Source organism: Hevea brasiliensis, unplaced genomic scaffold (assembly GCF_030052815.1).
Source record: "Hevea brasiliensis isolate MT/VB/25A 57/8 unplaced genomic scaffold, ASM3005281v1 Scaf1, whole genome shotgun sequence".
In the NCBI taxonomy this organism is placed as follows: Eukaryota; Viridiplantae; Streptophyta; class Magnoliopsida; order Malpighiales; family Euphorbiaceae; genus Hevea; species Hevea brasiliensis.
In genome coordinates, this window is record NW_026614585.1 from 11,645,618 (window position 1) to 11,668,181 (window position 22,564).

Below are 22,564 nucleotides of genomic sequence, written 5' to 3' on the forward strand. Positions count from 1 at the left end.
GTAAAATAATAAAATAACTTTTTAAATTATTTTTTTAATAATATTTAAAATGATTTTTTTTATCATATTATTCTATATTTCTATTTGAGTAGTTGGAAAACCCTATTAAACATTTACTTTTGAATATATTCAAATTTGTATCCAAAATTTTTAAAAACATTTTAAATATATAAATTTTACAATGATTTATATTGTTAAAGATTAAGCTAAAATAAATAATTATTTGAGTATATAATGAAATTATTTTGGAAGAGTTCAAATTAGTCCCCAAAATTAAGGTTTTTGTCCAATTGTAGTCTTTTACATCTACAACACCCTTTTAAAAATATGAAAATTTTCAACCAAAAACAACATATTTCTTTAGTTTCAACTAAGTCGATAATTTTCATGTAGAAACTTCTTTTAAACTATTTTTAAAATATTAATGAAAATAATAAAATGGTGTCAAATTAAAATTAACTATTGGGGTCCCATATCGAAAAATAGCAAAAATTTAAAAATGAATATATAACAAGCGGGAGTCAAGTTAAATTGACTTAAGTCATTTTAGTAGAAGCAATTTAGAGCTTAAACAACTAAATCATGCTAACAATCTTTAGCACTTTTCGGGTTGGAGAAAATTTCACATGGTATCAGAATAGACCACAATCTGAGATCTGAAAAAGTATGGTAGATAGTGCCGTAATGAGTTAGACCTAGGTAGAAGAGGTAAGATTCTAAATGGGCTATCATATGCAACACAAGTAATAATTGAACCTAAAAACTTAAATTCAGTCGAATTACACTCGGAGGAAGAGTGTTAGAATCCCACATCAAAAAATAACAAGAATTTGAAAGTAAATATATAGGAGGGGAGCAAGCCAAATTAATTTAAGCCATTTTGATAGAACAATCCAAAACTCAAATAACTAATCATGCAGATAATTTTATCCTAAATATGACATATTATTTAGTTTAGAATAAAATAAAAATTAGCCTTAACATTAAATTAAATATGAGGAATTTCACATCCAAACTTATAAAATCAACACATATTGGAATTACATATTGGGAAAGTTTTAAATATATAAAATCCCTCATTAAGATGAAAATCGTAGAAAAACAGTGAATTAATTCATAAGAAATCATAAGTAAATTTAAATATAAAAATAACATATTCATATGTTTAATTTATTCACTCTTTTTCTCTAAAAATTTTTCAAAATTAAAACAATAAAAAAATTATAAGAAATTACAAAATTGAGTGCATAAAATAAAATTAAGTATTTGGGAGATTAATATGAGAGAATTAGTATGAAAGTAAGAAAATCAAATAGACAAAGTTGAAGGAGAATCAGAAATATTTGTTATTTTATTTTTTGAAACTTTCACTCCATTTAAACTTTTTTGTAAGGAAATTATTATTATTATTATTATTATTATTATTATTATTATTATTATTATTATTATTATTATTATTATTATTATTATTGTAAAATTTATAACAAGAATAGCGAATGGGTAATAAATAATTAATTGTAAATATATAATTCTGAAAACAAAATCTATAATTAAATGTATATTTCTAATTAATTTAGCATATTGATAGACATGTAATTAAATTAAAATAACAAATATGATAAACATTATGCAACTAAAATACCTATTATATATACTTATAGAGAGAGAGAGAGAATGGATGATTGGTTTAGTAAACATCCAAATATTTAAAATGTGAAAGCATACTAGACAGAGATTGATGTCAGCATCTAAAATTATTGAGATTCAATAATTAATATTGTCAAAAAAAAAGACTCAATAATTAATTCTTTAAAAACATATAATTTTGAAAATATATGTATAATTAAATGTATATTTCTAATTAATTGTAGTATATTGGTACACATTTAATTAAATTAAAATAGTAAATATGATAAACATTATGTAACTAAAATATCTATTATATATGCTAATTAAGATAATCAATTCTCTCTCTTTTTTCTATATTTTCTTTTGGGCAACCATTGGTGAGTTTGGAACAAATCGGCTTTCTTTTCTTTGTACTGATAGCTACTCTTAGATCCATTTTCTTTTCTTTTATTGTTTTTTGTTATTTTTTTTCTAATAATCTCTGATATTTATATCCGTTTAGAATATATCTGAATTTTTCTCATGTTCTGTAAGACTAATATGAGGTTTTCTTCCCAATACTATGGTCATGTTTCTCCTTATTATTGGGGTTTTGTTTTTTTCCACTTAGTGAGACTTTGTTTATTTTTTTCAATACTTTAATGTGCTATTTGGCAATTCAGAGCGGATCATTGATTTTCTTTTTTTTTGTTGGAGACTCAGGTATGAGTAATGCTCTTTTATCAATGGAGTCTGGTAGTACGGTCTGTTCCTCTATTGGCGTTTGGTGATTTAATATCCAGTATTGCAAAAATTTTCTTTAGTTACTACTCAGAAAGCTATTTTACTCTATCAAGATCATCTTTGAACATAATATTTTAAATTTTAATTATCTATGTTTGTATTTTTTTTCTTATGAGAACATTATACTATACTCATCTTATTATTCTTATTAATCAATTGCCAAATTTTCTCTAGAAAAGAGAGAGAGAATGATTGGTTTAGTAAACGTCCAAAGATTTAAAACGTGAAAGCATGCTAGATAGAGGTTAATAATGCAATGGGAATTTAAATATTTTAAATTCAAGTTTTAAATATTTTTAGCTAGAGATTAACAATGTAATGGATTATAAATGGTTCTATTGAAGTTGTTAAAATTTTTATAACCTTTAAATTCAATTGTTGAAAATTAATCTGGGATAATTCTCCATATGAAATTCTTGGGATATTGTGATTTTGTTAATCTATTTGATCACAAAAACAAATGCTAGTTCATGATAAATGTTAAAACTTTGATGCATACGTAAGATGGTTTTTAGATATTATTGGGAATGTCTCATATCAAAAAAATATAAAGAAGAAAGAGTAAATATAAATAATTGGATTGTAATAGTAAATTGACTAATCATTTTAATATATATTTATATTCGTATTAAAAAATTAAATTAAAACATAATTTACCTAACTCTCTTCAAATTTAACATGTACTAATCCAACCAATAGAACCATCCTTGTTTAAGAATACAGCTTTCTAATCATAACCTCACATCCTTTGGGCTCACTTGGGGACATGAAAAGCTTGGACAGGGAGAGTGTGACCCATCTCAACTTGAAGGGGAAGTTAACAAGCAAATGCTACACAACCACCAATTTCTGAAATTTGGTTCATGTTTTGTTTCTTTTCATAAATTGCTGCTAAAAAGAGATGGACGACAAAATTTCTCATTGGAATAATTACAGCAAAAGCAACCCCATTTTCTTTTTTCCTATTTTTACTACTTTTTTTTGGGCAAAGGAATTGTGGGGCACCTTTATTTTATTTTATTTATTTATTTCGGATGAAGATTAGCAAAATTTAAGGTAATGGGACATGTTGTTGATTAGTGTTGTGAATACATTTGAATTTTGAACCAAAGGAATGCAACTTTTTCTTTTTGGTAATTGGAAAAAGAAAAAGAAAGTTGGACTTGGAAATAAAATTGAGATGATATGACTTGATTCCATGTTAAATTCTTCATTTATTAAAACTCATTTAAGTTGAAGCCAATGTGAAGCTTATTGAGGAGTCTACGGATACATGCATTTCATATAGTCATTTAGGTTAGATTTCAAAGTCATTTTATCCATTTGTTAGTTGGTTTTAGTTAATTTCATTAGTTATTTAGTTAATTTTTCATAGTAGTTAAAAATTGATAATTTTGAAAGTTGTCAAAAGTTGCATAGCCCAGTGCATAGGCTATGCATCTGCCTGTGCACCTTCATGGAAGACAAACCAAAACCTGCTGAAAGATGCACAACCTCATGCATAAGCTATGTACTTGCTTATGTAGCTGACCAGAAAATCTCTTAGGCTTGTCAAAATATGCATACCCTTCTGTGCAGCCTATGCACCTTCATGGAGAACCTCTAAAATAGGGACTTGTATGACCATGCAAACTTGTCTTCGTTCATTCTTTCTAGTTCTAACTCTACATAAGATGCTGCATAAGCACAATTCCAGCTATATATTTTCTCATTAATTGACAAAAGAAGCAAATCTTCTGACAAGTGTAGTGACCTCACCTCACACCATTTTTAGACCATTCTAGGGTTTTTGTCAAGGGTTATTTAAGCATCCTTACATCACCTTTTACCACAAGGAGGAGAACAATAGGAAGAAAATTATCAAAGGAGGAGAGTGAAAGAAGAGCAGACATGCTATTTTTGGTCTAGAAGCTTAGAATCTTTATCTTATTCATCATTTCTTTACACCAAACATTGGGTTTTTCAATTTTAGTTTATTTTTCATATTTTATTCCTTCTTCTACCTTGATTTTCTTGTAATGAACATAGATTGTGAACATTCTTCTTTGATTATGGAGTTAGAGATATAATATTTGAGTTATTTTATAGATTTAAATTGGGTTAGTCTCAATTTAAGCAAATTTATGAGGTTTAATCCATTTTTTGTATGCTTATTTACATACTTAGTGAAGAGCCCCATTAAATTATATTCTTAATCCTTGGTTGAAGGACCAAAAAGAGAAAACTAAGTAATAGATAATTAAGAAATTGGAATTAATTAGCTTAAATCTAGAAATAGACTAAAGATTAAGAGGAATTAATAGATTGATTAGAGAATCTAATGGGTCTTAGTTAATTTTAAACTCCACAAAAGTAAGATTTAATTAACCAAGGCATTCTTTGATTCACTTGAAATATATTTCAAAAGATTTTAGAATTAGTCTCCCTTAAACCCATAAATTTCATAAATTGGGCTAGCTAGGAAAAATCTCAAATTGACTTGAATGTGAACTCTTAACTCCAGAATCATCTTTTACCAATTATTTCCTGGAATTTTACTTTTGAATGCTTAGTTAAATCTTATTTTATCAATTTTCATTATTGATACTCTTATTTTCTTTCTTTAACCAATTATTAAATTAGTCATTGTTTGAATTAAGTTTTGCATTTTTAAACCTTAAACTTCTAATTCCCAAATTTCTTTTATTTGTTTGATTAAATTACAATTTTAGTATAGTTCATTTTACATCAAAAATTCAATTTATAACATAACTCATGAGAATGATATTTTTTTCTATACTACTTAACGATCCGTGCACTTGCGGTGGCTCACATTATCTACTATAGCCTTATGGAATTTGAACTTAGTAACTCTAGATTTTAGGGTGGAACAAATTGAGCCAAGCTTTAAAGAGTTCATATTTGATTTATCAAAATTTTTTTGAGTTCAAATTCAGCTCATTTTCTAAACAAATCGAATATCAATAAAATCAAGTTTTGCTCGTTTGAGCAAAGCCAAGTTTTTATTGAGCTAAGTCTTGAGTAATTTGCGAGCAACTCAATTCATTTACAACCTTAGTAAGTTTTAAGTTTAGAATTATTGAGTTCAAAGTTACGTAATTTTGATTAGATTTAAGATTATAAGTTTAAAACTAAAAAATTTTAATTAAATGAACCAACTTATTAGTCTATTCACGAGCTAAATTGCAATCTTATTTGTCATACCCTGAATTTTTGAAATTTTTTTAATTAAAAATATTATTTTAATAATATATGTTATCTTATTGATTTTTTTTATAAACAATTATCATATTGATTTAATTTAAAGTTTTAATATTTTTACTAATTTTAAAAGATAATTAATTTAATATAAGTTTAAATATAAGTTTCTTGTTTTGAATTAATCTAATTTTTAAATTAAACTTAAAAATTAATCTAATTTTTAAAAGATAATTAAAGTCTTTTAATATAAGTCTTTTAAAATTAATATAAGTTTAATTTAATATAAGTTTAATAAGTGATATTATCTTTTAATTAAAGTCTTGATTTAAATGAATTAAAATGGTTTTGCATCTAAGTGAAAATAGTTTTTGAACTATAGAGGAGTTAAGAACCCGAGCTGGAGATTGAACGATTAAACTTAGATTACATTCTTGTAAGCCCTAGATGGGCATGTGATATTTGTTGTTATGGGTCTAAGACCCTTTGTGTTGCATTTTGTTGAGTTTTCTTGCAAGGGGTTAGATCCAGTTGATGATAATGGAATAATAAATCATTAATTCATTATTATCTATTAAAAATATTTAATGAGTTTTAGTTTAATATACAATATTAAAACCATTTTTTAAAAATATGAATTTTTTTAATATAATGAAGTAGAATGAAACATATAGTTTTTAGCATAAGGTGAATAATTTAAGAATAAATAAATGTAAGGATTTAAATTTGAGATGAATTTATTCACTTTAAAAATAAATAAAGAATGATTAAACTATCTCTTATTGACTAAAAAATTATAAAATTTCACATTTAAATTCATTCAAAATTAAAAAAATAATAATAAATCGGACAACAATAATAAATTTCCCACAAAGATAAAATGGCTGTATTTTCTTTAGCAATTGTACCAATTCAAAGTTAAATTGTATAAAGATAGATCACGCCAAGAATAAAAATAGTCATCTTACGCTTGTGAAAGATAATTTACATATAAAACAATTTTGATAAAAAAAATATTTTTATGATAATATTTATATTATTTATTTATAATTTTAAATTATTAAAATATCTTTATATTATAATATATATATAAATATTTTTATATTTTAATAAAATTATTAAATTTTACAAAATAGAAAATAATTTAATCTTTCATTTCATCATTGCTCTTTTTTTTAGTATACTAAATATTAAAAAACATAAAAAATATTTTTTAATAAAATATTTTATATAAAATAAACAGAGACTTACATTTGAGAGAGCATAATAAAATATAGGATATTATTAAGTGTTTTTAATAATATATATATATTTTTTTTCATATAAAAATTTTTATTATATTATATAAAAAAATAACTTTTTTTTTTTGAGAAGAACACTATTTTTTATTGTTTCTTACGCATCCATAAAATATAAACAAATTTTATTACAATCTTACTCCACGCATGCAATTACCAAAGCGACTAGTCTTGAGTCTTCTTCTTATTATAAAATATTTTTCCATTTCTACCCTCAGTTGCCTACCACAAAATCCAGCAAGTCTTGTCCCTATTCGGCCTTTTACAAGTAATTAATTCAATGAGCTGCCCTCTCTGTGGGGACGCTATGTAGCACGACAGTCTCCACCGTTAGGCCAGGCCCAAACCCGAACAAAACACCCCACTCCAACCCTTCTCCGGTGGTGACCTTTCCTTCCTCCAGAGACTTCTTTCTCATCTCGTCCAGGATAAATAACACACAAGCACTTGACATGTTTCCATACTCGCTTAGAACATGTCTGGTTGCTCTCATTTTTTCAGGTTTTAGATTCAGTTTCTCTTCAACCTGGTCGAGAATAGCTGGACCACCTGGGTGAGCTATCCAAAATATGGAGTTCCAATCGCTGATACCAATTGGACTAAATGCTTCCACCAAGCTTTTCTCTATGTTTTTCGAAATCAACCCTGGAACGTCTTTTAGTAAGTGAAAGGTGAGACCCACTTCACGTAAGTGTCCATCAATAGCGCCGTCAGAGTCAGGAAGGATTGTTTGTGCTGCAGAGACAAGCTGAAATAATGGACGCTCGATGGAAGTATCAGGATCAGACCCAACAATTAAAGCTCCAGCTCCATCACCGAAAAGAGCTTGACCTACTAAGGAATCCAAGTGGGTGTCAGAAGGACCACGGAAAGTGACAGCAGTGATCTCAGAGCACACAACAAGAACTCGAGCACCCTTATTGTTTTCAGCCAAGTCCTTGGCTAGACGGAGGACCGTCCCGCCGGCAAAGCAGCCCTGCTGATACATCATAAATCGCTTGACAGATGGACGGAGACCAAGGAGCTTAGTGAGCTGGTAGTCACAACCAGGCATGTCAACACCAGAAGTTGTGCAGAAAATGAGGTGGGTAATCTTAGATTTGGGTTGGCCCCATTCTTTGATGGCCTTAGTTGCTGCTTCCTTTCCTAACTTTGGAACCTCCACCACGACAATGTCTTGGCGAGCATCAAGAGATGGTTCCCAATAAGCGCACATGTTAGGATTCTCTTTCAAGATTTCTTCATTTAAATGCATGTAACGTTTCTTGATCATGGATTTGTCACCTGTTATCACAAATGAGAAAACCATAATGAAAAATAGACCATACTTAATTTTTCAATAATATATATATATATGTGTATGTGTATATATATATATATATATATGCCAAACTATGATTACGACATTAGCAACATATAATAATTAATACTCTAATGGAATTGCCAAATTATATATATATTTCCAAGAAAGCTCAGTCTTTCTAGCCTGGAATAATCAAGATTCAAACCAATCAGTCATTTCAAGTGTCTATCGAATTCGATTCGAATTTTCATCAGAATTAAATAAAAAATATATAATAACATTACTTCCATCAAATATATCTTGATTAATCTTCTCACTTATATACATAAATTCAAGAATTTTTATTTGATAATTATCATATTGTGTAGTTCAGAGGAGTACTTGCATCGTCAAAACAGAGATCAAAAAAAATGGAAAAAAAGAGCATTAAAGTTTGTGAAACGATATATATCAAGAAAACATTGCAAGAACTATACAGAATTCAAGAGCAATAAAAGATTTAAGAAGAAAAAATGATCTTACACATGCGCTTGAACTTTTCTTTCAACTCGGTCATGTGCTCACTCTTGGTGATCCTGAAGTAATAATCAGGGTAATCAGCCTGGTTGACACAGTTAGAGGGAGTGGCAGTGCCAATGGCGAGGACGGTGGCAGGACCCTGGGCTCTCTGGGCCTTTCTGATCTCCTCCACTGATGCAACCATTGTCATATAATTTTCAATCACTCGAAAAGAAAGAAGTGAGGAATTTGATCGTGTTGCAGATATGGTAGTATAATATTTTTATGAGAGCTCCTGGTTCTGGTGGGAGAATGGGAGGCTCATGGGGTGATTATATACAGGAAGGTGGTTGGTTAGATGGACGGAGGTTCGATGGCCACGTGAGCCTGGGGTTAGCTGACTAAAGTCTGCACCACATGCATATATTTATCGTTGAATTTTAGGTGGCTTAACTATATGAAGAATTAAATTTAAGAAAGATAAATACAAATAATTGAAATACTAAATATAAATATAATTAATAAATTTATTTATTTATTATAATTAATTAAAACTCAAATTTCAAATTTAATTAATTTGCTTTATAAGAAAATTAATTAAGTTTTGATATATTTTTTTTCTCTTGAATTTCTGAATTTCTTTATATACTTAACTATCACTCTAGTTTTCTAAATTATTGTAGTGTGGTGTTCGGTGTAGACCATGGGAGTAGGCATGGCTGGCTGGTGGCTGCACCACTAGCAAAAACACTGCCTTTTTTGGGATGGAAAAAAAAAGAGGTCAATTACTTTTTTAAAATATTTTTTATATAGATATATTTGTTTATTTTGATTCTTCATAAGTTTAATTAGTAATTTTTTAATAAAATTGAAAAATTAATTAAAAAAATTATGCATTAATTCATCCAATTTAATTATAAAATATTAACATTATATTTTTAATATTTTGTTATAATATTTTATTATATTATATATTGACTCAAAAGAATTTAATTTTAAATTATAAAATTGATTTTTACCAAAAAAAAGAAATTTATTATATTATTTTGGAAATTTTTTATATTTTCCCAATTATATACATGAGTTGATTCAGTACAGAATAAATTATATAATAATTTTGATGCATAAAAAAAATAAGTGTATAATGCATCTTTTACAGAAATATGAATCCTTTTTATAAAATGTGAATAATTGACATTAAATGAGAAATAATGCATATGTATTAAATAAATTTTCTCTTAAATTTATTTTTTAAATAATTTTACCCCACTGATATCATTTATCTAGGAATGGTAGCAGGTCGAATTTTCGCTAGTACTTGACTCAACCAAAGCATAATATGATATATTTGGATAGTACATAATTGAGTTTAGAATTAGTTCAAGATAAAAAAAAAAAATAATACTCGAATTTGGATTTTACATATTGCATATTTGTTATCCAAATCGGTTTGTGTAAATATTTAATTAAATATAAAATACAAATTTTTTATAATATTTACAAATTTTATATTTTTATTTTATATAAAATAAAATTTCAATATTTTATAAAATATAAGTTATTAATAAAAAATAAATTTTTATATAGATTATTAATTAAAATATATAAAATTAAATAAATTTGAATTTTTTTGAATAATAATAATTGGGTTTGATATAAATTCGGATAGTTTATAATAAATTTTCATCGAATTTGGGATAAATTTGAGTTTTAAAAATATTAATCGGATTCAGATTCGAATATGATAATTTTCACGGTTATCCTATCCGTTGCTATCCCTATATTTATCCCACTAAAATTTTAAATTTACATCATTAAATTTTTAATTTTGCGCTCAAAAAAATGTTGCCTCATTAGTTTCTTTAAATATTTTACTTTAATAGTATTTTAAATTATTGAAATTTTAAACTTATTTTCACTAAATTTTTAAATTTATTTAAAATAATATATATATATATATATATATATATATATATATATATATATATATATGTTACCCAATTAAAAAACATTTCTAGATTTGCCATTATATATGTACAAAAAACTTACTTAGACTTAATATATTATAAGCCTTAGATATAAATATGTAAATTTTATTTATTTAATAGGTAAAATTCATTATATATATTATGTCTTGAGTTCATAATAAATAAGGTGTAAGCATAAATTTTCCTACATGTACACTATTATTTGTTAAAGAAAAATATTGTTTCTACATCAACTTGAGAGAGGAAAAAGCTATTTTTAAGCTTGATCTTTTTGTCTATCTCAATTTTATCAAATTTTAAATTTTGGTCCAATTAATTTAAACCTTTGAATTTAAACTTAAATTAGCTAATTCCCTGTGAAAATAATTAACTCATATTTTTAATTAAAAAATATTAAAAAAAATCAACTTATGCATTACTTCTATAAAGGAAGGTTTAATTTAAGTTTAAATTAAAAGGTTTGTGTAAATTGAATAAAAAAACTTTAAATAAATAAAATTTAACATGAAAAAAAAAATTGAAGGGAAAAAAAAACTTTTATCCTCACACCTAATATATATATATTAAAACAAATATATATATATATATATATATATATATATATATATATATATATATATATATATATATATATATATATAAGGATGTCATTTCTCACACCTAATTCTACGCTCTTTTGGTCCCCTCTTGAACCAAATACAAAATAAATGGTACCTTGAGATGGTTCAGAAGACCCTGTCTCAGAAGTTCTTGAAACACTCTTCTTGTGAGATAGGCAGAACCATATAAGAAAGATAACCATCCCCACCAATGCCACGACTCCTGCAGCACCTCCTAATATGGCTGCAAGAGTCCTTGACATTTGGTATGGGAACCACTTCAACAATGCAGTAAAGTATTACTGGAATATAAAATATTATACATCGAACCTGGATCAGAAAGATACCATAAACAGGTAAATTATAATCAATAAGGAACAGAACATTTAATAAAACAAGGGAAAAAAAAGAGAGTGGAAATGTCTACACAAAAAGCAAGCAACATTCCAATGAAATCCACTTGAAACAAGTAGCAACAGCAAGAACAGTGCAGGAATTGATAATTCTTTTAGTAATATAGGTGCCGAAATCTAATCCCCCCTAACGATATGCTCAGAAGTTAAATAGTAATTTAGTTGAGCCAAAAAGTTCAACCCCGATAAGAAACAGACGTTAATAACAAATGCCCGTTTAAAAGAACTGTCCAGCATTTCTACTTAGCGATAAATGCCAACTAACTAATGAAATAGTCAAATTCAGCACAAGCTAGCAGTTTCATTAACAAAGTTATGAATTCATTGAGAAAAGTATAAAATTCTATCAAAACTGAACTGCTTGAGATAAAAAAGATGGATTATAAGTAAGCATCTGAAATCTTCAAACCTGTATTCCCAGAGAAATAATGCAGCCAGATCTCCAGAAATCTCAGATTCATTTGCCAATGACAAAATCAGCGAGCCTCGCAATAACAGAATCAGCAAAATCAACACTCACCCACATTCCCACATTGAGAAATGATGTCTTTTTGTTTATATCTCTCAATCCAAAAACCCAGCAAGAATTTCGAAAACACAGTCAAATCAAGAAAAAGTAATATAAACCCAGTTATGATCAACACCAACTCTGGGAGTTGCAAGTGTCGAAGAGACAAAGGCAGGTAAAGGGAAGCAGAGACACACAGCTTTCAGGGGCTGCAACAACTAAGAAGTAATGAATGAATGAATGAATAGAATCAACCAATCTCGTGATTGTACTTTTTAATCAATAAATTTGAGAATCATCGTTGGATACAGACAATGCCGACAGAAAGAGACCTCGCGCCGACAGCACTCTCAGGGTTGGGGTTTATTCCTATGACTTCCCTTCCACCAAAATCACCCCAAAAAAATACTCAAAAAAACCAAAACCCATTACACCAAATCACCAATATCTATATCCAAAACCCACCAATTATGTATAACCAAATTAATATATAACACCTACCCTTTTCTTCTTTTGATGTTTCAAGCTCCAGAGAATAAAACTTTTAAAAATCCCTACAGCAAAAAAAAGTATGGAATTTGAAGCAAAGGAAGTACGCTGTATTATATCAAGATGATGATGACCATGAAAGGAGCGAGAGAGAGAGAGAGAGAGAGAGAGAGAGAGAGAGACAGAAGTATTATTCTAGTCAAGCATTATTTTTGTATGGGCTGTAAAGCAGTATAATTGTTGTCTAGTGCCGCAAATTGGAAGGGAGTTTATTTGCGTCCTCCTGTACAGGGCATCTTGGCTGCAACAGATCCATGCTCGCCTACCATATGACGCCACAAACACTAAAAAAGAAACAACGATTAATTTTTCATTTCTCCTTGACACAACTGGAAATTAGACTCGGAGTTTATTTATTTCAGTGATTACATTATCAATTTTTTTACATTCATTGACAGCTGAAGACGGTACTCCAAATACCATTACTATGTTACAGAAAATTAAAATATACACGATTTTATATACAGTTCAACATAAATATTTCCTCTCCTGAAGCCAAATATTGCGTAAGATATCAGTTGCAGCAATAAAAAAAAAAAATTCCCATTATATGCAAGTCTTGAATAAAGAAGAGGTGAGTGTGAGATTCAAAGCTGTGAGGTTGCCATCCCCACCAGCCAGCTATGTTGACATTGCTCCTACTAAGTGGTTTTTATACATATATATATATATATATATATATATATATATATATATAGACACACACACACACACTAAATTTACAAGGTTGTAAAGTTTGAGGTTCCTTTCTGCGTTTTAGTTTATGTTATATTTCACATGAACACGTTGGATTCTTGTCCCTCCTAGCTGCCTGTTTCAATCATTCAAGAAAAGTGCCCAAAGTTGTTGCCCTCATTGCCTTCTCTTCACCCACTATATTATTACATAAAGCCCTTTAATTCATGTTCTACTGCATATATTTTTATTTTTTTCTGGTAGTGTATAGCTTGTAGAGGCCTCTAATTGGATTAAACTCAAAATTTCATAATTTTAAAAATAATTTTAATATCATTAAAATAAAAATTATTAATAAGTATTATTTTTTTAAAATGTATTGTTTAAAGATGGAAGCGGCTCGATTGGAGAAATGAATTAATAGAGAATTTGAGATTTATATAAAATAATATTTTAATTAAGAATCTATTTGAAATTGCTTTTAAAGATATTGTTTAAAAAAGAAATTAAATATAATAGTTAAAGAGTATTAACAATCAATTTAAAAAGAAATTTAATATATTTTATTCATAAAGATAGTAAAATAATAAAATAACTTTTTAAATTATTTTTAATAATATTTAAAATGATTTTTTTTTATCATATTATTCTATATTTCTATTTGAGTAGTTGGAAAACCTTATTAAACATTTACTTTTGAAAATATTCAAATTTGTATCCAAAATTTTTAAAAACATTTTAAATATATAAATTTTACAATGATTTATATTGTTAAAGATTAAGCTAAAATAAATAATTATTTGAGTATATAATGAAATTACTTTGGAAGAGTTCAAATTAGTCCCCAAAATTAAGGTTTTTGTTCAATTGTAGTCTTTTACAGCTACAACACCCTTTTAAAAATATGAAAATTTTCAACCAAAAACAACATATTTCTTTAGTTTCAACTAAGTCGATAATTTTCATGTAGAAACTTCTTTTAAACTATTTTTAAAATATTAATGAAAATAATAAAATGGTGTCAAATTAAAATTAACTATTGGAGTCCCATATCGAAAAATAGCAAAAATTTAAAAATGAATATATAACAAGCGGGAGTCAAGTTAAATTGACTTAAGTCATTTTAGTAGAAGCAATTTAGAGCTTAAACAACTAAATCATGCTAACAATCTTTAGCACTTTTCAGGTTAGAGAAAATTTCACATGGTATTAGAGTAGACTACAATCTGAGATCTGAAAAAGTATGGTAAACAGTGTCGTAATGAGTTAGACCGAAGAGGTAAGATTCTAAATGGTCTATCATATGCAGTACAAGTAATAATTGAACTTAAAAACTTAAATTCAGTCGAATTATACTCGGAGGAGGAGTGTTAGAATCCCACATAAAAAAATAAGAAGAATTTGAAAGTAAATATATAGCAAGGGGAGCAAGCCAAATTAATTTAAGCCATTTTGATAGACACAATCCAAAACTCAAATAACTAATCATGCAGATAATTTTATCCTAAATATAACATATTATTTAGTTTAGAATAAAATAAAAATTAGCCTTAACATTAAATTAAATATGAGGAATTTCACATCCAAACTTATAAAATCAACACATATTGGAATTACATATTGGGAAAGTTTTAAATATATAAAATCCCTCATTAAGATGAAAATCGTAGAAAAACAGTGAATTAATTCATAAGAAATCATAAGTAAATTTAAATATAAAAATAACATATTCATATGTTTAATTTATTCACTCTTTTTCTCTAAAAATTTTTCAAAATTAAAACAATAAAAAAATTATAAGAAATTACAAAATTGAGTGCATAAAATAAAATTAAGTATTTGGGAGATTAATATGAGAGAATTAGTATGAAAGTAAGAAAATCAAATAGACAAAGTTGAAGGAGAATCAGAAATATTTGTTATTTTATTTTTTGAAACTTTCACTCCATTTAAACTTTTTTGTAAGGAAATTATTATTATTATTATTATTATTATTATTATTATTATTATTATTATTATTATTATTATTGTAAAATTTATAACAAGAATAGCGAATGGGTAATAAATAATTAATTGTATATATATAATTCTGAAAACAAAATCTATAATTAAATGTATATTTCTAATTAATTTTAGCATATTGATAGACATGTAATTAAATTAAAATAACAAATATGATAAACATTATGCAACTAAAATACCTATTATATATACTTATAGAGAGAGAGAGAATGGATGATTGGTTTAGTAAACATCCAAATATTTAAAATGTGAAAGCATACTAGACGGAGATTGATAATGCTATGGGAATTTAAATTATAGAATAAAGATGTCAGCATCTAAAATTATTGAGATTCAATAATTAATATTGTCAAAAAAAAAGAAGACTCAATAATTAATTCTTTAAAAACATATAATTTTGAAAATATATGTATAATTAAATGTATATTTCTAATTAATTTTAGTATATTGGTATACATTTAATTAAATTAAAATAATAAATATGATAAACATTATGTAACTAAAATATCTATTATATATGCTAATTAAGATAATCAATTCTCTCTCTTTTTTCTTCTCTTTCAGATATTTTCTTTTGGGCAACCATTGGTGAGTTTGGAACAAATCGGCTTTCTTTTCTTTTTTACTGATGGCTACTCCTAGATCGATTTTCTTTTCTTTTATTTTTTTTGTTATTTTTTTTCTAATAATCTCACAGATTTGTATCCGTGTGGAACAGATCTGAACTTTTCTCCTCAGATTTATGTCCTGTAAAACCAGATATGAGGTTTTCTTCTCAATACTGGGGTCCTGTTTCTCCTTATTATTGGGGTTTTATTTTTTTCCACTTAGTGAGACTTTGTTTATTTTTTTTCAATATTTTAATGTGCTATTTGGCAATTCAGAGCGGATCATTAATATGTTTTTTTTTTTAGACTCAGGTATGAGTAATGCTCTTTTATCAATGGAGTCTGGTAGTACGGTCTGTTCCTCTATTGACGTTTGGTGATTTAGGGCCTGTTTGGATTAATTGTTGAATACAACTGATAGCTGTTACTGTTAGCTGATAGCTGATAACTGATAGTTGATGATAGCTATTTTATATTAAGTGTTTGGTAAAATTATATTTAACTGTTGCCATTAATATGTGAAATGACTAATAAAGGTACATATCATATAATTTATTTTATTATTTAAATAAATATAAAATTATAAATTTATTACATTATATTATTTATTTTATTATTAAATTAAATATATAATTATTAATCTTTTATATTATATCATTTATTTTATTATTAAATAAGAAAATAATTATTTTTTTAAAGATAATTAAATAATTTTAAAAATATAGATAAAATAATAAAATAATAATTATTATTATTAATAGAAAAATTTATAATTAATTTTAAGTTTTTGGATATAAATAAATATTTTATATTTTATGTTATAAATAAAAAATATTTTAACAAAGTTGAAATACGTTAATTAAAATATTAAAATTATAAATAAAAAAATAAAAATATTAATAATATTAATTTTCAAGTTAAATAAAAAAGGATAATATGATCAAAATAAAAAATAAAACCAGATTAGCTATCAGCTGATGAGAAACAGCTCTAAAAATAGAGCTGATACAAACTGCAGCTGATGGGTATCATATCAGTTACCCATCAACTATCAGCTCTATTTTTTTAAACTTACCAAACACCACAATTTACCTATTTGGGTGTCTATCAGCTATCAGCTGCACCCAACAGGTAAACCAAACACCCCCTTAATATCTTTTGTGGGTCACAAAAGTAACAAATTCCCAAAAAGGCAGTATTGCATAAATTTTCTTTAGTTACGATTCAAAAGGCTATTTTACTCTATCCAGATTATCTTTGGACATAATATTTTAAATTTTAATTATCTATGTTTGTATTTTTTTTTCTTATGAGAACATTATACTATACTCATCTTGTTATTCTTCTTAATCAATTGCCAAATTTTCTCTAGAAAATAGAGAGAGAATGATTGGTTTAGTAAACGTCCAAAGATTTAAAACGTGAAAGCATGCTAGATAGAGGTTAATAATGCAATGGGAATTTAAATATTTTAAATTCAAGTTTTAAATATTTTTAGCTAGAGATTAACAATGTAATGGATTATAAATGGTTCTATTGAAGTTGTTAAAATTTTTATAACCTTTAAATTCAATTGTTGAAAATTAATCTGGGATAATTCTCCATATGAAATTCTTGGGATATTGTGATTTTGTTAATCTATTTGATCACAAAAACAAATGCTAGTTCATGATAAATGTTAAAACTTTGATGCATACGTAAGATGGTTTTTAGATATTATTGGGAATGTCTCATATCAAAAAAATATAAAGAAGAAAGAGTAAATATAAATAATTGGATTGTAATAGTAAATTGACTAATCATTTTAATATATATTTATATTCGTATTAAAAAATTAAATTAAAACATAATTTACCTAACTCTCTTCAAATTTAACATGTACTAATCCAACCAATAGAACCATCCTTGTTTAAGAATACAGCTTTCTAATCATAACCTCACATCCTTTGGGCTCACTTGGGGACATGAAAAGCTTGGACAGGAAGGTCAGAGTGTGACCCATCTCAACTTGAAGGGGAAGTTAACAAGCAAATGCTACACAACCACCAATTTCTGAAATTTGGTTCATGTTTTGTTTCTTTTCATAAATTGCTGCTAAAAGGAGATGGACGACAAAATTTCTCATTGGAATAATTACAGCAAAAGCAACCCCATTTTCTTTTTTCCTATTTTTACTACTTTTTTTTGGGCAAAGGAATTGTGGGGCACTTTTATTTTATTTTATTTATTTATTTCGGATGAAGATTAGCAAAATTTAAGGTAATGGGACATGTTGTTGATTAGTGTTGTGAATACATTTGAATTTTGAACCAAAGGAATGCAACTTTTTCTTTTTGGTAATTGGAAAAAGAAAAAAGAAAGTTGGACTTGGAAATAAAATTGAGATGATATGACTTGATTCCATGTTAAATTCTTCATTTATTAAAACTCATTTAAGTTGAAGCCAATGTGAAGCTTATTAAGGAGTCTACGGATACATGCATTTCATATAGTCATTTAGGTTAGATTTCAAAGTCATTTTATCCATTTGTTAGTTGGTTTTAGTTAATTTCATTAGTTATTTAGTTAATTTTTCATAGTAGTTAAAAATTGATAATTTTGAAAGTTGTCAAAAGTTGCATAGCCCAGTGCATAGGCTATGCATCTGCCTATGCACCTTCACGGAAGACAAACCAAAACCTGCTGAAAGATGCACAACCTCATGCATAAGCTATGTACTTGCTTATATAGCTGACCAGAAAATCTCTTAGGCTTGTCAAAATATGCAAACCCTTCTGTGCAGCCTATGCACCTTCATGGAGAACCTCTAAAATAGGGACTTGTATGACCATGCAAACTTGTTCGTTCATTCTTTCTAGTTCTAACTCTACATAAGATGCTGCATAAGCACAATTCCAGCTATATATTTTCTCATTAATTGACAAAAGAAGCAAATCTTCTGACAAGTGTAGTGACCTCACCTCACACCATTTTTAGACCAGTCTAGGGTTTTTGTCAAGGGTTATTTAAGCATCCTTACGTCACCTTTTACCACAAGGAGGAGAACAATAGGAAGAAAATTATCAAAGGAGGAGAGTGAAAGAAGAGCAAACATGCTATTTTTGGTCTAGAAGCTTAGAATCTTTATCTTATTCATCATTTCTTTACACCAAACATCGGATTTTTCAATTTTAGTTTATTTTTCATATTTTATTCCTTCTTCTACCTTGATTTTCTTGTAATGAACATAGATTGTGAACATTCTTCTTTGATTATGGAGTTAGAGATGTAATATTTGAGTTATTTTATAGATTTAAATTGGGTTAGTCTCAATTTAAGCAAATTTATGAGGTTTAATCCATTTTTTGTATGCTTATTTACATACTTAGTGAAGAGCCCCATTAAATTATATTCTTAATCCTTGGTTGAAGGACCAAAAAGAGAAAACTAAGTGATAGATAATTAAGAAATTAGACTTAATTAGCTTAAATCTAGAAATAGACTAAAGATTAAGAGGGATTAATAAATTGATTAGAGAATCTAATGGGTCTTAGTTAATTTTAAACTCCACAAAAGTAAGATTTAATTAACCAAGGCATTCTTTGATTCACTTGAAATATATTTCAAAAGATTTTAGAATTAGTCTCCCTTAAACCCATAAATTTCATAGATTGGGCTAGCTAGGAAAAATCTCAAATTGACTTGAATGTGAACTCTTAACTCCGGAATCATCTTTTACCAATTATTTCCTGGAATTTTACTTTTGAATGCTTAGTTAAATCTTATTTTATCAATTTTCATTATTGATACTCTTATTTTCTTTCTTTAGCCAATTATTAAATTAGTCATTATTTGAATTAAGTTTTGCATTTTCAAACCTTAAACTTCAAATTCTCAAATTTCTTTTATTTGTTTGATTAAATTACAATTTTAGTATAGTTCATTTTACATCAAAAATTCAATTTATAACATAACTCTTCATGAGAATGATATTTTTTTCTATACTACTTAACGATCCGTGCACTTGCGATGGCCCACATTATCTACTATAGCCTTATGGAATTTGAACTTAGTAACTCTAGATTTTAGGGTGGAACAAATTGAGCCAAGCTTTAAAGAGTTCATATTTGATTTATCAAAATTTTTTTGAGTTCAAATTCAGCTCATTTTCTAAAAAAACCGAATATCAATAAACTCAAGTTTTGCTCGTTTGAGCAAAGCCAAGTTTTTATTGAGCTAAGTCTTGAGTAATTTGCGAGCAACTCAATTCATTTACAGCCTTAGTAAGTTTTAAGTTTAGAATTATTGAGTTCAAAGTTACGTAATTTTGATTAGATTTAAGATTATAAGTTTAAAACTAAAAAATTTTAATTAAATGAACCAACTTATTAGTCTATTCACGAACTAAATTGCAATCTTATTTGTCATACCCTGAATTTTTGAAATTTTTTTAATTAAAAATATTATTTTAATGATATAAGTTATCTTATTGATTTTTTTTATAAACAATTATCTTATTGATTTAATTTAGTGTTTTAATATTTTTACTAATTTTAAAATAATAATAATAATTATTATTAATTTAATATAAGTTTAATAAGTGATATTATCTTTTAATTAAAGTCTTGATTTAAATGAATTAAAATGGTTTTGCATCTAAGTGAAAATAGTTTTTGAACTATAGAGGAGTTAAGGACCCGAGCTGGAGATTGAACGATTAAACTTAGATTACATTCTTGTAAGCCCTAGATGGGCATGTGATATTTGTTGTTATGGGTCTAAGACCCTTTGTGTTGCATTTTGTTGAGTTTTCTTGCAAGGGGTTAGATCCAGTTATAGGGGAGACTCTGTCGAAATTTTGACAAGACCTTAGAATTTATTCTTACTTCTGTAGATTAAATTAATTGATCAATTCTGTCAATCAATTGATAGAGTCAATGTGTCTGTATAGGTGATCGGGCCGGTTGTCTTCTTCTTTCAACCAGACCAGCTGCAGTCAAGTCAAATAGTCTGTGAGTTAGATATTTATTATTTTTGTAATTTCAATATTATTTATATTGTTGACATGCTCATGCATATATATATGGGAATATGGATTGAACGGGTAGTTGCGGCTTGATCTGGTCTCGCTGGAACCCGATCCTTATGGATATAGTTAAGTCAGGGTGAGACATGGCTTTGAGAGGTTTCTCTCTAGCTCACATGCTTAGATTTTAAGCAAAAGTCCAGCTTGAGAGGTATCTTACTAGCGGAATTTTGAATAAGAGAGCTATACGGGAGATCCGTTCCCATATTTATATATTGATGTGATACACTAGGTGCATGAGTAGCTCCAAATTATCTTTTTCTGCAAATATTAGATGAATTTTTTGTTATATATATTAGATGTGCATTTCATGTTATAATTGTATTAGTTTTAGGTAGTTATAAAAATTACATCTGTAATCAACATCTAAAATCACTGAATTAAACGTTCACTCCTATTCAATAATTTTCCCTCAAGTTGTAGGAGGAGTAATTTTCTTCAGAATCTAACTTGCTCTTTTTCCCGCAGGGTATAATATTATTAATTAAAATTTTTTATTCATTTATTAGTTTATTTAATTATTTATTTTATTTATAAACTTTTATAAATATGTTGTTTAATTAATTGTATTAAATAGAATATATGTATTGGGTATTAGAGTTGAGCTTTCCCGCCCTAGTTGTGTTTGTACGATGACTATTGGGCTAAAATGACCCTAATTTATTTATAGTATTTTTTTTTATCTTGTTGGATGAATTATGAGTTTGGGTCTGGTTATGTGTTTGTCAATAGTAAGACTTACCATAAGCTTCAGAGGCCTTATACTGGTTCAAGTCCTAATATTAATCCAGCCCATAGAGTTGGGCCGTGGCGCTATTAAACAAGCCTATTGGTGAGTCTTAAAGAGTCGACTATAAATAAGCTCAAATTTAACTCATTTATTAAATAAAGCCTAAAAGTTAAACTCGAGTTCAACTCATTACAAAATGAATCGAGCCAAATTAAGTTTTATTGAACCAAACTTCGAATAGCTTACAAGCAACTCAGTTTATTTATAACTCTTGTTTTAAAGTCTCTCAATCTTGGCTAGTTTTGCTATTAGACTAACACTCGTCTTTGAAATCATAAAGTCTTAAATTCAAGTCTTAATTAGATTCATTGGTTAAAAAAAAAAACTTTCTTAATATTTTTAATAATTCATTCAATTAGGGAATTTTTTATTATTATTTTATTAAAATCAAAGTTTATCTATTATTAAAAAAAAAATCAAAGTATATCTTGTTTTGTCAATAGATACCTTTAGATGATAAGAAAAATTCTCATTTTATAAAAAAAATAAAAATAAAATATTATCATGGACATAATTCAATAGCTATGGCTTCCTTATAATAACCTGAGAGTCTAAATTTAAAATTCTCATAGTGAACTAAAACAAGAAATTGAATACTAAAAAAATCAAAATAAGCACCCTCAATGAGTACATATATT

At 26.9% G+C, this 22,564-nt stretch overlaps 1 protein-coding gene across 1 annotated transcript; it reads right to left on the reverse strand.

Annotated features, from left to right (window-relative positions):
* Positions 1 to 7,014: 7,014 nt before the first annotated feature.
* On the reverse strand, positions 7,015 to 9,028 carry LOC110648892 (chalcone synthase 2). The gene is made up of 2 exons (XM_021803298.2): positions 8,734 to 9,028; positions 7,015 to 8,192 (listed from the first exon to the last, which is right to left on the reverse strand). Exons 1-2 carry the CDS (start codon positions 8,918 to 8,920, stop codon positions 7,186 to 7,188), a joined length of 1,194 nt encoding a protein of 397 aa, XP_021658990.1. The 5' UTR covers positions 8,921 to 9,028; the 3' UTR covers positions 7,015 to 7,185.
* Positions 9,029 to 22,564: the final 13,536 nt, after the last annotated feature.

Coding starts and splice junctions, on each gene's coding strand:
- LOC110648892 (XM_021803298.2), bottom strand. CDS start 8,920: ATGACAATGGTTGCATCAGTGGAGGAGATCAGAAAGGCCCAGAGAGCC. Junction 8,193..8,733: donor AGAAAAGTTCAAGCGCATGT/GTAAGATCATTT, acceptor TTGTGATAACAG/GTGACAAATCCATGATCAAG.